The sequence below is a fragment of the Ovis aries genome, chromosome 1, assembly GCF_016772045.2.
Source record: "Ovis aries strain OAR_USU_Benz2616 breed Rambouillet chromosome 1, ARS-UI_Ramb_v3.0, whole genome shotgun sequence".
NCBI lineage: Eukaryota > Metazoa > Chordata > Mammalia > Artiodactyla > Bovidae > Ovis > Ovis aries.
The window spans coordinates 29583720-29598278 of record NC_056054.1 but is presented as its reverse complement, the minus strand read 5'-3'; the positions used below and the strand labels follow the sequence as shown (position 1 = coordinate 29598278).

The 14559-nt window shown below is 42.3% G+C and overlaps 1 protein-coding gene across 8 annotated transcripts in view; it reads left to right on the top strand.

Annotated features, from left to right (window-relative positions):
- Window positions 1-9002: 9002 nt before the first annotated feature.
- The window catches only part of USP24 (ubiquitin specific peptidase 24), a 173156-nt gene continuing 167599 nt past the window's right edge, over window positions 9003-14559 (top strand). For 4 of the 8 annotated variants that reach the window (XM_060400190.1, XM_042248568.1, XM_015092007.3 and 1 more), the window contains exon 1: window positions 9003-9576. In XM_060400190.1, the coding sequence (XP_060256173.1) occupies window positions 9259-9576 (318 nt within the window). In that variant the 5' untranslated portion in view covers window positions 9003-9258. Of the gene's footprint in view, window positions 9775-14559 lie in introns of all 8 variants that reach the window. The other 4 variants (XM_060400191.1, XM_060400196.1, XM_060400193.1 and 1 more) reach the window with 2 other exon arrangements.

Here is a 14559-nt window from a genome sequence, read left to right as displayed (position 1 = left end):
GTATGCTGAGCTAAAGGCCAGGAACGAGGTCATCAGAGAAATAAATGACTCCTTTCATCTTTCTCTTTTTGTAAAATCTTTTCACTTTCCAAATTAAATAGCTCTAGTCTCCTTGCCCGGAGAAGGAAATGGCAACCCACTCCAGTACTCTTGCTTGGAAAATCCCATGGACAGAGGAGCCTGGTAGGCTGCAGTCCATGGGGTCGCTAGGAGTCAGACACGACTGAGCGACTTCACTATCATTTTCATGCATTGGAGAAGGAAATGGCAACCCACTCCAGTATTGTTGCCTGGAGAATCCCAGGGATGGAGGAGCCTGGTGGGCTGCTGTCTATGGGGTCGCACAGAGTCAGACACGACTGAAGCGACTTCGCAGCAGTCGCCTTGCCTTATAAATGCTTATCAGCTGTAACTGCTTTATTCCCAGTTGTATGCATGTGATATGATTGGTGAAGTCTGCAACCAAACTTTCCTAATTAATTGTCAATTCATCTAAAGCCTAAGTTATCACCTACCCTTCTGGTTGAATCCTGACTTCAGATCATCCATTCTTAAAATCGCGGAGTCTTTTCTTGTTCTTGACCATAAAATCCAATTGCCAAATCTTAAAGACTCTATCTTCTACGTACTTCTTTTCATTCTCACCTCATAGCTGTTTATTTGATCTCTTACATTCAATACACTAATGCCAGTTTAATCTTAAAGTACATCTTCCATCACGTTATTCCCAGACTCGCAATATTTAATAGCTGTTTAGTGCCTAACAAATTCAGGAGAAGGCAGTTTGGCAGTCAAAACCTTGGCCCTATCTCCCACTCAAACCACAGTCCGATAGCATGCATTTCCTCATGCTGTGGACTGCTGGATTCCTAGCTCATCCCCTACAGGTGAAAAGCTTCCCAAAGAGAGGGCAGTGGAATCAATGTGCACACACAGGGGATACATCTGCCCATTAGTCATGGGGGCTCAGGAAAACCCATTGCTGCTGCTGGAAAACTATCCAAAAGCTAAGCTGGACTGCCATCAGGTCAGTTGCATCATCTTCTGGATGGAAAGACATCATATTAACTTTTCAATGACACCTCATTTGGAAATATGCTTTCTTTACTAAAGGGTGGGAGGAACCTTGAACTTAAAAATTACCTCTTCCTCTTTCTTCTTTTAGCTTTCTCCATTTTTACATACCGATTTTTTTTTTTCAGGAAATAATCAGAATCTAGATTCCTCTAAGAGTTCCTCTAAAAGTAATTGCTCTTTTCCTCCAATATTGTGTTAGTTGCTCAGTTGTGTCTGACTCTTTGCAACTTCATGGACTATAGACTGTCAGGCTCCTCTATCCAAGGGATTCTCCAGGCAAGAATACTGAAGTGGGTGGCCATTCCCTCCTCCAGGGGATCTTCTCAACTCAGGGACTGAACCCTGGTCTCCTGCATTGCAGGCCGATTCTTTACTGTTTGAACCACCATCACTGTGTTCTTACACAAAATATTAGCAAACTAAATTCAGTTACATATATAAAGTAGTACCACCATGATTAAGTGGGATTTATCCCAGAATGTAAGATTGGTGTAACGTCTGAAAATCAATTAAGGCAATGCCCTAGATCAACAGAATAAAAAACAAACCACATAATTATCTCAAGATACAAAGAAAAAGTATTTGACAAAATCTAATACCCTTTTATGATAAAACAATCAACAAACTAGGAATAGAAGGAAACTATCTCAACGTAAATAAAAGCTATATACGAAAAAGCCACAGTGAATATCATACTTAATGGTGAAAGACTGCATGCTTTTCTCCTAAGATCAAGAACAGGACAAGGATGGCTGCTACTGCTATCTCTATTCGACACCGACTGACTAGAGGTTCTAGCCAGGGCAATTAGGCAAGAAAAATAAACAAAAGGCATCCATCTTCTGGAAAAGAAAGAAACTAAACTGTCTTTATTCACAGAAAACATGATCTTGTATATAAAAAGTCCCAAGACAAATGTTAGGAAACTGTATAATTAATAAGTTCAGCAAGCAAGGTTGTAGTTTACAAGACTAACATACAAAATTCAATCATATAATTGCATTCAAATAATCCAAAATGAAGTTAATAAAACAACTCCATTTATAGTAGCATCAAAAAAGAGTAAAACATTTAGGTATAAATCTGTCTACAGGAGTATAAGACTTATACTCTGAAAAGTAGAAAACAGTGCTGAAAAAAATTAAAGATGATCTAAATAAATGAAAACAGTCTATGTTCATAGATTGAAACAGTGTCGTTAACATGGTGAAAGTGAAAGTGAAGTCACTCAGTCGTGTCCAACTCTGCGACCCCATGGACTATAGCCTACTAGGCTCCTCTGTCCATGGGATTTTCCAAGCAAGAGTACTGGAGTGGGCTGCCATTTCCCTCTCCAGGGGATCTTCCTGACCCAGGGATTGAACCCAGGTCTTCCGCCTTGCATGCAGACGCTTTACCGTCTGAGCCACCAGGGAAGTTCCAGAAGTTCCAGTTAACATGGTAATACTCCCCAAATTTGTCTACAGATTCAGTGCACTCCCTATTAGAATCCCAGCTGACTTTTTGTAGAAATTGACAAACTGATTCTAAAATTAATTTATAATTGCAGGGAACCCGGAATGGCCAAAATAATTTTGAAAAAGAAGAACCAGTTGGAGGACTCACACTTAATTATAAAATTTACTAGTTAGAAACAGTAATCAAGAGAGTGTAGTACAGGCATAAAGATAAACATATAGATCAATGGAATAGAAATGAGATTCCAGAAATAAACACATGTGTTTATGTTTGATTTTTGACAGGGATGCAATACCATTCATTGGGGAAAGAACAGTCTTTTCATCAAAGAGAATTGGGACTACTAGATACCCAAATGAAAAGAATGAAACTGGACCTTTACCTCACATCATAAATTAATACAAAAATCAAGTCAAAATGCATCAAAGACCTAAATGTAAGAGCCAAAAATATAAAATTCTTAGAAGAAAATATCAATGCAAAACTTCATAACATTGGATTTGGCAATGATTTCTTGGATATGAAATCAAAAGCATAGCAACAAAAGAAAAAATATAAACTGGACTTCATCAAAATTTAAAACTTTTGTGCTTCAAAGGATACTACCAAAAAGTGAAAAGACATCCACAGAATGGGAGAAAATACTTACAAATCATAAAGCTGGTAAGGGATTTAGATCTAGAATATAAAAGAACTCTTGCAACTTAATAATAAAGATAACTTGATTCAAAAAGGAACAAAGGACTTGGAATAGACCTTTCTCCAAAGAAGATATACAAATGCCAAATAAACCCATGAATAAATGCTCAGCATAGTTAGTCATCAGGCAACAGCAAATTGAAACCATAACACTTCATGCCCACTAGGATGGCTATAATCAAACAGTCAGATTATAATAACTAGTAGAGAAAATGTGGAGAAATTGAACTCTCATATACTGCTGGTGAGACTATAAATTGGTTAGGCTACTTTGGAAACAATTTGGCAATTCCTCAAAAAGTTAAACACTAAGTTAACATTTGGCCCAGAAATTCTGCTCTTAGGTATATACCCAAGAGAAATGAAAACATCTGACCACACAAAAACTTTCACATAGGTGGTTACAGAAACATTATTCATAATACCCTAACAGTAGAAACAACTCAAATGTTCATTATGAAGGGATATACAAAATGTTGTATATACATATAATGAAATATTACTCAGCCATAAAAGGAACAAAGTACTAACGTATGCTATAAATACAGATAAAGCTTGAAAACACTAAACTAAGCAAAAGAAGCCAGACCAAAAAACCACATATTGTAAGACTCCACTTACATGAATTTTATAGAATAGGTGAAATCTATAGAGAATAAAAGTCGATTTGTATTTGCTCAGCACTGGGGAAAATAAAGTGAGTGAAGTTGCTCAGTCATGTCCAACTCTTTGCGACCCCATGCACTGTAGCATACCAGGCTCCTCTGTCCATGGGATTTTCCAGGAAAGAGTACTGGAGTGGGTTGCCATTTCCTTCTCCAGGGGATCTTCCCGATCTAGCGATCAAACCTGGGTCTCCCGTATTGTAGGCAGATGCTTTACCATCTGAGCCACCAGGGAAGTCCTGGGGAGAATAAGGAGATATAATAAGGACAGCTAACGAATGGGTACAGTTTCTTTGTTATCGTTGTTGGCTGTCACTAAGTCATGTCCAACTCTGCCACCCCATGGACTGTAGCATACCAGGCTCCTCTGTCCTCCACCATCTCCCAGAGTTTGCTCAAATTCATGTTCATTGAGTCCCTGATGCTATCTAACCATCTCATCCTCTGCCGCCCTTTCTCCTTTTGCCTTCAATCTTTCCCAGCATCAGATTCTTTTTCAATGAGTCGGCTCTTTGCATCAAGTGGTCAAAGTATTGGAGCTTCAGCATCAGTCCTTCCAATGAATATTCAGAGTTGGTTTCCTTTAGAATTGACTGGTTTGATCTCCTTGCTGTCCAAGAGACTCTCAAGAGTCTTCCTCTGGCACCACAATTCGAAAGCATCGATTCTTTGGCACTCAGCCTTCCTTATGGTCCAACTCTCACATCTGTACATGACTGCTGGAAAAACAATAGTGTTGCCTATATGGACCTTTGTCAGCAAACTGATGTCTCTGCTTTTGAATACACTGTCTAAGTGTGTAGCTGAAGAGAGAATTTGTGAACTAGAGGAAAGGACAGAAAAAAAAAATCTAGACTCAGGCACAGAGTTAAAAGAATAAAAAATACAGAAACAAGCAGAAGAGACAGATATGATTCAATGAAAAGAGCCTCATGTTTATTTAACTGAAGTCCCAGGAGGAGAAGAGAGAGAAGGAAACAGAAGTAACATAAAGAAACAATAGCCAAGAATTTTCCAAGCTATGAAAGATTTCAGACCACATATTCAAAAATCCCTACAAACTCCACTGAAAACAAGTATAAAGAAAACCACCCCTCGACATAACCAAGAACAAAAAGATCAGTATCATAGATGGAATAAGAAAATTCTACTTTTTCATTTCAAAGGTCACCTAGGAAGGCTAAATGGTCTTGTCTCCTAAATAAAATCCCCATCTTCACTCTTCCTCTCTTCTACACCATTCTCTACACTTCAGTTAGGTTGATCTTAAGTTTTTAAATAGAATCCATCACCTCTCTCCTCTACATAAACGTTTCAGTGACTTCTCACTCCCTCAGAATAAAGTTCAAACTCCTTGTCACAGCTTAGGTGGCCCTCTCAGATCTGGTGTCTGTTTACATTTGCTTCTAGATTCCTTTCTCTAGAAGGAATGTTACCTCTCTAGAACTCTACACTCCAGCCACTTTCCACTGACTTTTTCTCATGCATGTGTGTGTGCTCAATCATGTGCAACTCTCTGCAACCCCATGGACTGCAGCCCGCCAAGTTCCTCTGTCCATGGAGTTCTCCAGGCAAGGATACTGGAGTGGGTTGCCGTTTTCTACTCCAGGGGATCTTCCTGACCCAGGGATTAAACCCTCGTCTCCTATGTTGCCTGCATTGGCAGGAGGATTCTTTATCACTAAGCCACCTGGAAAATCTCCACTTAAAAAAAAAAATTTTTTTTTTATCGAAGGATAATTGCTTTATAGAATTTTGTGGTTTATTGTCAAATCGCAACATGAATCAGCCATAGGTTCCCCCAAATTGTTTCCCTCTTAAGTACTCCAGGTCCTTTCCATATGCTGTTCCTATTCCTTTGAACTCTCTCCTTATCTTACACTCCTTTTCCTGGCTTTCCTACTTTCTATCGCATTATTGTTCAAATAACATTTCCTTTGGGAAACTTTCTAGATTTCCTAGATTTGGTAATTTATGCCCATAGAGGGCAAGAAATTTGCTCCTTACTTTCTGAAATTCTCCAATCAAAGCACCTATCACATTTTATGATTACTGTTTCTCTCTCTGTAAAGGCTTTAAAGTTCTAAACAGGCAGAAACTATGTGTATTTTGCTCACATTTGTCTCCCTAAGTCCTTGGCCTGGCTCAAAACTGACATTCAATAACTTTTTAAAAAATTACTTATTAATTATTACAAGAAACCTCTCATATATTATCTTCAAGACAGTCCATTATACTTCTCTTCCAGACCAAGCTATTTCTTTTTCTTCTAAAAGTTTCTAAATAAGGATAAATGTGAATTAAATATTTATCTTGGAGGGTCCTTTAACATTTTCAAGATATTACTGCAATAAAAATAAAAATGTAAGTGAAGGTATGAATATTCATACCACAGGTCCCTCTCATCCTATCCTAATTCAACAGAGTTTAACGTTTTTACTTGCTTTCTTACATGCAAAAAAAGTGTGATTATACTACCAGCATCCTCAAATGACACTCTGGCTTTTCACTCACTCCAAAATTGGGTTCAAAAATGGCCTTCCTTGTTTCTCGTAGCCTGCTATGGCTCCTTTCCAGTTTTTATCACAGACTTTTTCTCTGCTTCCTCTTCTCAGTTCAGCACAGCTTCCTCTGTCATGTTCTATAAACCTGCCACTGTTGATGAGTCTTTTTATGTGCCATCTGAATTGGTCGGCTCTGTCTCATTACCTCTTGAGTTCTATTTTGAATTTCAGTGGCAAACAATTTTTTTCTTTACCTGCTACTTTCTCTTCCTTTATAACATTTCTTAATTTGGTCATTGATTTAACTCTTTAAACATAGGGCAAAATTGAATATGATCCCCTTGCCATCTTCATATTTTATCTACTGTTTAAAGCCAAGAACAGTACCTGCTGCTGCTGCTGCTGCTGCTGCTAAGTCGCTTCAGTCGTGTCCAACTCTGTGCAGCCCCATAGACAGCAGCCCACCGGACTCCCCCGTCCCTGGGATTCTCCAGGCAAGAACACTGGAGTGGGTTGCTGTTTCCTTCTCCAATGCAGGAAAGTGAAAAGTGAAAGTGAAGTCGCTCAGTCGTGTCTGACTCTTAGCAACACCATGGACTGCAGCTTACCAGGCTCCTCTGTCCATGGGATTTTCCAGGCAAGAGTACTGGAGTGGGCTACCATTGCCTTCTCCTAGCACCTGACAAATACTAAGTATATATTTGTTGCAAAATTAAACACCTTTGGCAGGTACTCTATGACAGGTTGATTAGGCTGATTCAGATTACTTTTGTTCTTCATATACCACAGATAAATATCTAAAATGTCATTGAATACCTAGAAGTTGATAACACTTAATAACATTTTATTTCATATACACATTGTGATCTGATCCAATTATAAGCTTTCTTCCTTAGCAAGTTCTTTTTTGTTGTTGCTCAGAAATGGAAGAGAGTTTTGTTATTTTCATTAACACATTTAGAAAACTTTACTTCCTTTGCATATCAGTCCTAGTCTTTGGTCTATAATCTAGTCTTTAACCAGTACAAGAACACAGTTACTTCATTTACATGTTAACTAACAATGACAAATTCACCCTGTAAATCAATTTGCCGGTGTTTAAAAATGTAGACAGCAAGTAAGGCTCATGGTCCAGGGAAAAGGATACTAATAGACTGCAGAGAAAATTTCTGGGTACCACCCTTAATTTAAGATTTGGGGTAAATGGGGATTTTAGTGAGTGCCTGGGTTGGCAACAGAAGGATTTGATAGAAAGACAAAGGTTAGATAGATGATGGACTTCATGGTTCAGGAAGAAACCAGGGTCAGGGTATTAGGAGATGGACTAATTTAGCATGTAGTGAGATATGAGGAAAGCATCAAGATCTTGGGAGAGGGTAGGGAAATAACTTAGGAGAAGCATGAATTAAAAGAAATTGAAGCGGGGAAATAGGAAGAACCAGGGCTTAGATGGTAAAGTCAGTGGCCCAAAGATATGCCCCCTGGGTAATAATGCTAAAAGTGGAAAGAGAGAGCAAAGGAGGCAGTCTCTGAAGGGGAAGGGGAATGCTCAAAGGTGGAAATCAACAGGGGTGCGGTCGCCTCCTGCAACGGATATAGAAAAGAGGGGGCACAGTCCCCCTTCAAAAGGCAGAAACATAGCCGGAATCCTGAGTTAGAGTGCAGTAAAACGTGGGTGGGTGGGTATCAGGAAGGTAACAGAGGTCCAAGGTGCTGGGATGAGTCAGAGGCTGAAGGAAGGAGATGCAGTCTGGAGTTTTGGGAGGTCTACACAGAGAGCACTGGGATTTAGAGTTCGGATTGTAAAAATATGTTTCAGACTCTCAGGGGACTCTGGCATGTGTTTGGTAGAGTCCACTCAGGTTAGCCGGGGGTACGTAGGTGGTGGTCAGTCAAGGACCGAAGGCAAATTCAACAAGGTCTGGGAATTCACTTAAACCAGTTAAGGGTGATTTCAGCGAAAGTTGGGAGGATTTAGGTCAAGAGTATGGTGCATTTCAGCCCGAGTGGGTCGATTTGCCCGGTTTGGGGCATGAATTAAAGTGGGCGCTGAAGGGTATTTCAGGCAGCGTGGCTGAAGGACTTCCTTCAGGACTGCGGTCCCTGTCAGACCGGGTTGGGGGTGCGTTACTGCAGCGGCCAAGCGCACTGCGTTTAGGAAGGAGTGCGTTCCGGGCCGCGCCGGGGCGAGCGAGTCCGGGAGCGGGACTCCAGCGGGGACTCCGGGGAGGTTCGGAGGGAACAGCCGTCAGCGCAGGGCAAGATCGCCGGCTCGGGGATGTTCCGCGCCGCGAGCTGTGCTTCACTCCCGCCCCTCCCGATCCCGGGGGAACCTGTTGCTGGAGGAATGGGCGGGCGGCGGCGGCGGCGGCGGCGGCGAACCCTCCATCGCCTCCGCCTGGCCCTCATGGCGGCCCTTTCGACCTAGACGCTGCGCGGCCGGCCCCTCCCTTGTTGCCTCTGTTTTTTTTAAAAAAAAAAAAAAAGAACGAAAGAAAAATCAGCCCCCAACCCTCACCCGTGACCTGCGGGCCCCGCGGCGGCTCGTGCGGCTTCCGGGAGCGGAGGCGCGGCCCCGCGGGCCGGAGGAGGCGGAGGCGGAGGAGGAGGCCAACATGGCGGCGCGCAGGGCTGGGCCGGGCCGCCGCCGCTCCTGAGCGCCCCACTGCCGTAGCTCGGCTCGCGGTGCCCACGCCCGCGCCCAACCTGGCCCGGCGGCCGCGGAGCGCGCAGCCCAGGAGCGCAAGGGCCCGCCCGGGCGCGGGGACGGCGCAGAGGCAGCGCCGCTGGGCCCGCCAGGCCCCGGACCCGCAGCTTCGCTGCTCGCCGGCCGGCGGGGCCCGGAGGCCGGAGCCATGGAATCGGAGGAGGAGCAGCACATGACCACGCTTCTGTGCATGGGCTTCTCGGACCCCGCCACCATCCGCAAGGCCCTGCGCCTGGCCAAGAACGACATCAACGAAGCTGTGGCGCTGCTCACCAACGAGCGGCCGGGCCTCGACTACGGCGGCTACGAGCCGATGGACAGCGGTGGCGGCCCCAGCCCCGGGCCCGGCGGGGGCTCGCGGGGCGACGGCGGCGGCGGCGGCGACGGCCCCTCCCGCGGCGGGAGCACCGGAGGCGGCGGCGGGTTCGACCCCCCGCCCGCGTACCACGAGGTGGTGGACGCCGAGGTGAGGAGGGGCGACCCGTGACCCCCGTGGGAGAGGCCAGCGGGCTGGAGTTCCGTGGGGAGGGGACACACCCCACTGGGCTGGAAGTGCGGAGGGCGTGTGGAGCAGGGGAGGCACGGAGAAAGGGCAAATGGAGCAACGGGTTCGTCAGGACGGAGGCCACCGGGCTGCGGTCAGGTGGGGAATGGAGTACATAGAGTAAGGGCTGATGAAATTGAATTGGGGATGCGGGGCAGGGCTGCGCGGCAGGGTGGGGAGGGGTCCCTCGGGCTTTGAGCTGAGGTCACCAACGGGGCAGGCCTGGGAAGGGGATGAGGAGGAGGGTCCAAAGCTGGCATCCCCGAGATGGGGGAAGATGACACATTGGCCTGGAGAGAGTGTGATGGGGGATGGCGCGTGTTATCAGGCGGTCAGAAATGGGGTACTAGTAGACTAGGCAAGAGATTTCGTGGCCCAGGGTTTCAGTGAAGGAGTGGGGGAAGGCACCAGGTTCAGAGTCAGAGAAAAAGTGGGATGGGCCAGCGAGAGTAAAGGCCTTTGCTGGGTCAGAGGAGGACTTGAGGTTACGATGGGATTTGGGTTTTAGCCAAGGACCAGAAAAAAGAGATTGTTTGGGGTCTAAAATGAAGAGGGACTGGGGAAAGGCCAGGAATGACAATAATTAATATGAGATGTGGGTTGGGGCGTCATCGATAAAATCAGGTATTAAAGCCATGGGGATTAGACTGAGAAAGGTTAGAGATTAGAGGCCAGGACAGGAGTCAGAGCTGAGGAGGGGCTCGGCGGTGTTGGGACTGGAGTTGGAAGATGAAGCTGGGACCAAGTCTGGGTACTGGTCATCGATTAAGTCAGAAATGAGGGAAAGCTAGACTGGAAAAAGGGGTTGTAGCAATGAGGGTGCTCTGCGGAGGGACAGGGACAGGGTGGGAAATAAAGGGACTGGAGGAGTCTGTTAAGGAGAAAGGGCCATCTTAGGTGAATGGCTTTGATCAGAGATCTCAAGTCTGGGTGGAGACGATTCCTTCTGTTTAGTTTGAGATGTGAGCAAAGAACATGAGGGAGAAAACAGACTTTACCTCTCTTTTTTTTATAAAAAAAAAAGGATCAACCAGAAGCAACAGTGTTGGTGAATAATTCCTTTGCAGAAAAATGACAGCTCATGATAGGGATTTTGGTCCGATTTGCTGCATAGTACATTTCAAAGGTTCAGTAGAGCAGGTTGGCTTACTCTAGTGGTTTGGGTTTTTAAGTAGAGATGTGAATTTTGATAATTCTTAATGAAGCTAAGCCTCCTGAAAGGATTTTTTCGTAAATAATATTCTGTCTTTTTAGTCACATGCTTAGGCAGCATGGGCTGAAGTAGCTTGGGAAAGAAAGTAGCACTTCAAAAAACTAGATTTCTTCACAAGATCTCTTTGGTTTCCAGACTTGCACACACTTGATTGATTGCCCTCTGTTACCCAGTAACTCAGCTGTATCCCTGACTAGTGTATGGAAGTAAAGGTTGTAATTATTCCTGCTTTGGGGGAAAGGTCCCATATAATTAAATAATTGTACTTAAATCACTTTAAGAAATGAGCTTCTGTTTGCAAGCCCCCATCACTCTTCTCCTTGTTCCTTTTAGTTTTGACCCAGTTTTGAAATCAAGAAGAAAGCCACTGCTTTTTCTGAAGCTGCTTTTATAGTTCTTCAAAGTTCAGTGTATCCTCATTTTGTGAAAAAATTTACTCTTATTTTTTCTTTTATCACACTTTTTAATTTCCTGGAATTGCAAAATCAAACTAAATTATAATGCTTGGTGGTACTTTAACATTAACTGTACTAATGTATGTTTAAATACTAACATTAGCTGCCCTGCCTGAATATTTAAACACTGAGAATTGGAGCTGGCTTCCTTTCACATGAATGACAGGCTGAGGAGTTTGCTTTCACGTAAAATCTAGAGAATCTATGACTTTCTGAAGACCTGTGTCAAGTTTTCATTTCCTCTTGACTTGTGGATTTGGTTCTACCATTTAATTTTGCAGGGTCACACAGTGGGAGGTGGGGGGTGCTACTGGTGACTGAGGATGCTTTACCCAGAAGACTAACAAGGATACAGGTTGTTGCCTCTGTAGTTTTACAAATCTACTTGCATGCCGCTTGTGCAGCCAGTTGGTCATCCTTGTCGACAGTGGGAACCTGAGGCATTTGATCTTGGGAAATAAGGAGGAGCACTGATCATTTTTGAACATCTGTATGGTGTCAGGTGCTGTTAGGTGCTTTATACATTGTACTTAATCCCCAGTGAGGTAGTTAATAACATCACTATTTTAGAGCTCTGCTTAGCTAGTGGCAAAATCTGAATTTGAAACTGGTCTCTCTGACTTCAAAGACAGTGTGTTTTTCATTCTACTCAACTCATGGTTTAAGATTGAATTCATTTTAAGATAAAAAAGAAAAATAACGAAAGAGACAAATTTGAGGTTCCTGTACAAGCTAGGAAAGATGTGGCTTGCAAGGGCTGAATCAAGGCATTGGGAATAGGATAACAGAATGAAGGGAGAATCCTACCTTTTTAAAGAAGACTTCAGAAATTAATGCTTAGTTTGTCTCCTTGGCTTTACATACACAAGCGGGCAAGCCCCAAAGGGGAAGTGACATGTCCCCACAGAGTCAGTTCATGAAAGAAATGGGACTAGGATCCAGGCCCACTCACTGCAAGTCTAGTGCACTCTCTCCCTACCAGCTGCCTGCCTTTCAAATGAAAAAAGGACAGGACACAGTAGAAGGTTGGAGAAAAGAAAGTGTCATAAACAAGGTGAAGATTGTCAGCTCTTGTATAATCTACTTGTTTTATTTCTTTAAAGTGAGGTCCTGGTCTGAAATTATATAAATTTGTATTGGCCCAATAGGAAATTTCAGTTTCAGTGTCCTCTGAAAAATGTTTGGGAATATACAGATCAAAATCCAATTGTTAAAAAAGAAAAAAAAATGATTGCATTTATTTTGTATTTGTCATTTGGTAACAGGAACAGTCCTCTCATTTGGTAAGCATTTAATCCTTCCAGGTTCCGGGGCCGGGAACAGAATGTGGAGGTTACATTCTGGTGGATCTTAGTGCAAGCCTCTAGTTTTACAAGAAGTGACTTCCCAAGGTCATGCAGTTAGGTAAATCAGTTTAGTGATTTGGGCTTGTGCTATAATTAGGATTTGGTTTAAAAATTAAAATTTGGAAAGTAAAAGCAGTTAACTTCTGGTTCAGTAGCACCAAGGAGAATGCAGGTAGAAAAGACTCAGATACCTAGTAGAATACATAACACTGCACAGAAAGCCACTTTTTAAGATAATCTTCCAGTGACGTAAAGGTACTGCTTTGCAGAAAGTTGTGCTGGGTGTAGATGTGTTTTAATTCTCGGTGTCTTGGTCTGGATGGGATTTTGAAAAGTTCACCAGTTTTGATTTTGAATAGCTTTACTTCACAGCCTTTCCACAGCAGGTAGGAGTCTGTTCTATTATTAAAGAGTGAGATCTCACAGCTGCTCCAAATAACTTATCCAGATGTTTAATACCCCCACTGTTAGAATTCTTCAGTGTTTCTTTTATGGTTAATGTCAGCCCCCTTGACCACTATTCAGGGCGTGCCCCCTGGTTCTGCCCTCCTAGAGGTGGGACAGAGTAAGGTCCTTTTAAGAACTGTGATCCTATCCAGAGAGTTAGAACTTAGAAGCAGGAACCCTTTTAGGCACGTTTTAAAATTTAACACTTGTGCAGTATACCTTACTTGTTACTAAGTTTCCTTGTTTTGTCTTTAGAAAATACTAAAATGGAATTTTTCTTGCAAGGAGACTTTTAACAGAAATACCTTACTGTTGCGTTTCATGTTAATTCTTATTCCTAGAAGTGACATTTAATGCTATGATCTCACTAATATTGTGAACTCCTTGTTTTGTTCCGTTTAATTGTGGATAGTCTTTTGGAAATTCTTTGTCAGAAGTATTTGCATGATTTCATTGCTTTTTTGTTAAAGAGCCCCAAAGTTGGTCCTGCTAGACTATATGTAAATCACATAAAAATCACATTAATTTATAACTCCTTAACTTACTTTTGCCTCTTTTTTTTTCTTTTGGTATTAAGTGGGTAGTTATACATGAATTAAAATTATACATTATATATTACGTAATATTCTAAGGTTTATATTAAAACTCGTGTCCTTTTTTTCCTCTAAAATACACAATCCTACCTCCTTTGAATGTGGAGTAAATACCTTATAAATAAATTTTAGTTATTTGTGATTTGAGTGTATGATTTACAGTTTCTGATCTACTGTGACTTGTTAAATTAGAAAATGTGAAGTCTATTTATAAGTTTTAGAGTTAAAAAACTAAAATAATTCGCAGGACTTCCTTGGCAATCCAGTGGTTAAGACTCTGTACCCCCAGTACAAGGGGCAGCAGTTCCGTCCCTGGGCTGGGAACTGAGATTCTGCATACCACGGGGCAAGACCAAAAAAAGGGAAAAAAGAATTCCAAAATTCAGTTGAAAGTACGTGATAAATAGAGACTCTGAAAGATTAATTTTGAAATAAGAATTTCTTTATTATCTAGTATATATGTGTCTCCTTTGTGAACTAGGCATATGAGTTCATCTGACTTGTAATTACCTGACCATTTGCTATTAGAATGAATGTAATTTGGCATGAAAGAAGTACCTTTTGTGTATCAGTGAGGTGTATTCTAGTGAAATCATAGTAGGTAGGGACAGCTTTATGCAACATAATAATCCTGTTAGCTTAAAATTTGAAACCAGTAACAATATTAGAAAAGTAAATGTTGTTTTGATAATTTGAGGAAAGAATTTCAACCGTAATATAACCTAAATAGCAGACATCAAGGTATTCCACAGCTTCATGCTTACTGCTCAAAAAGCATATAAACATGGATTTTATTTGAATTTGAGTGCAAAGATGAAAAATTGTTGCTTATAAGAATTAACATATTTAGG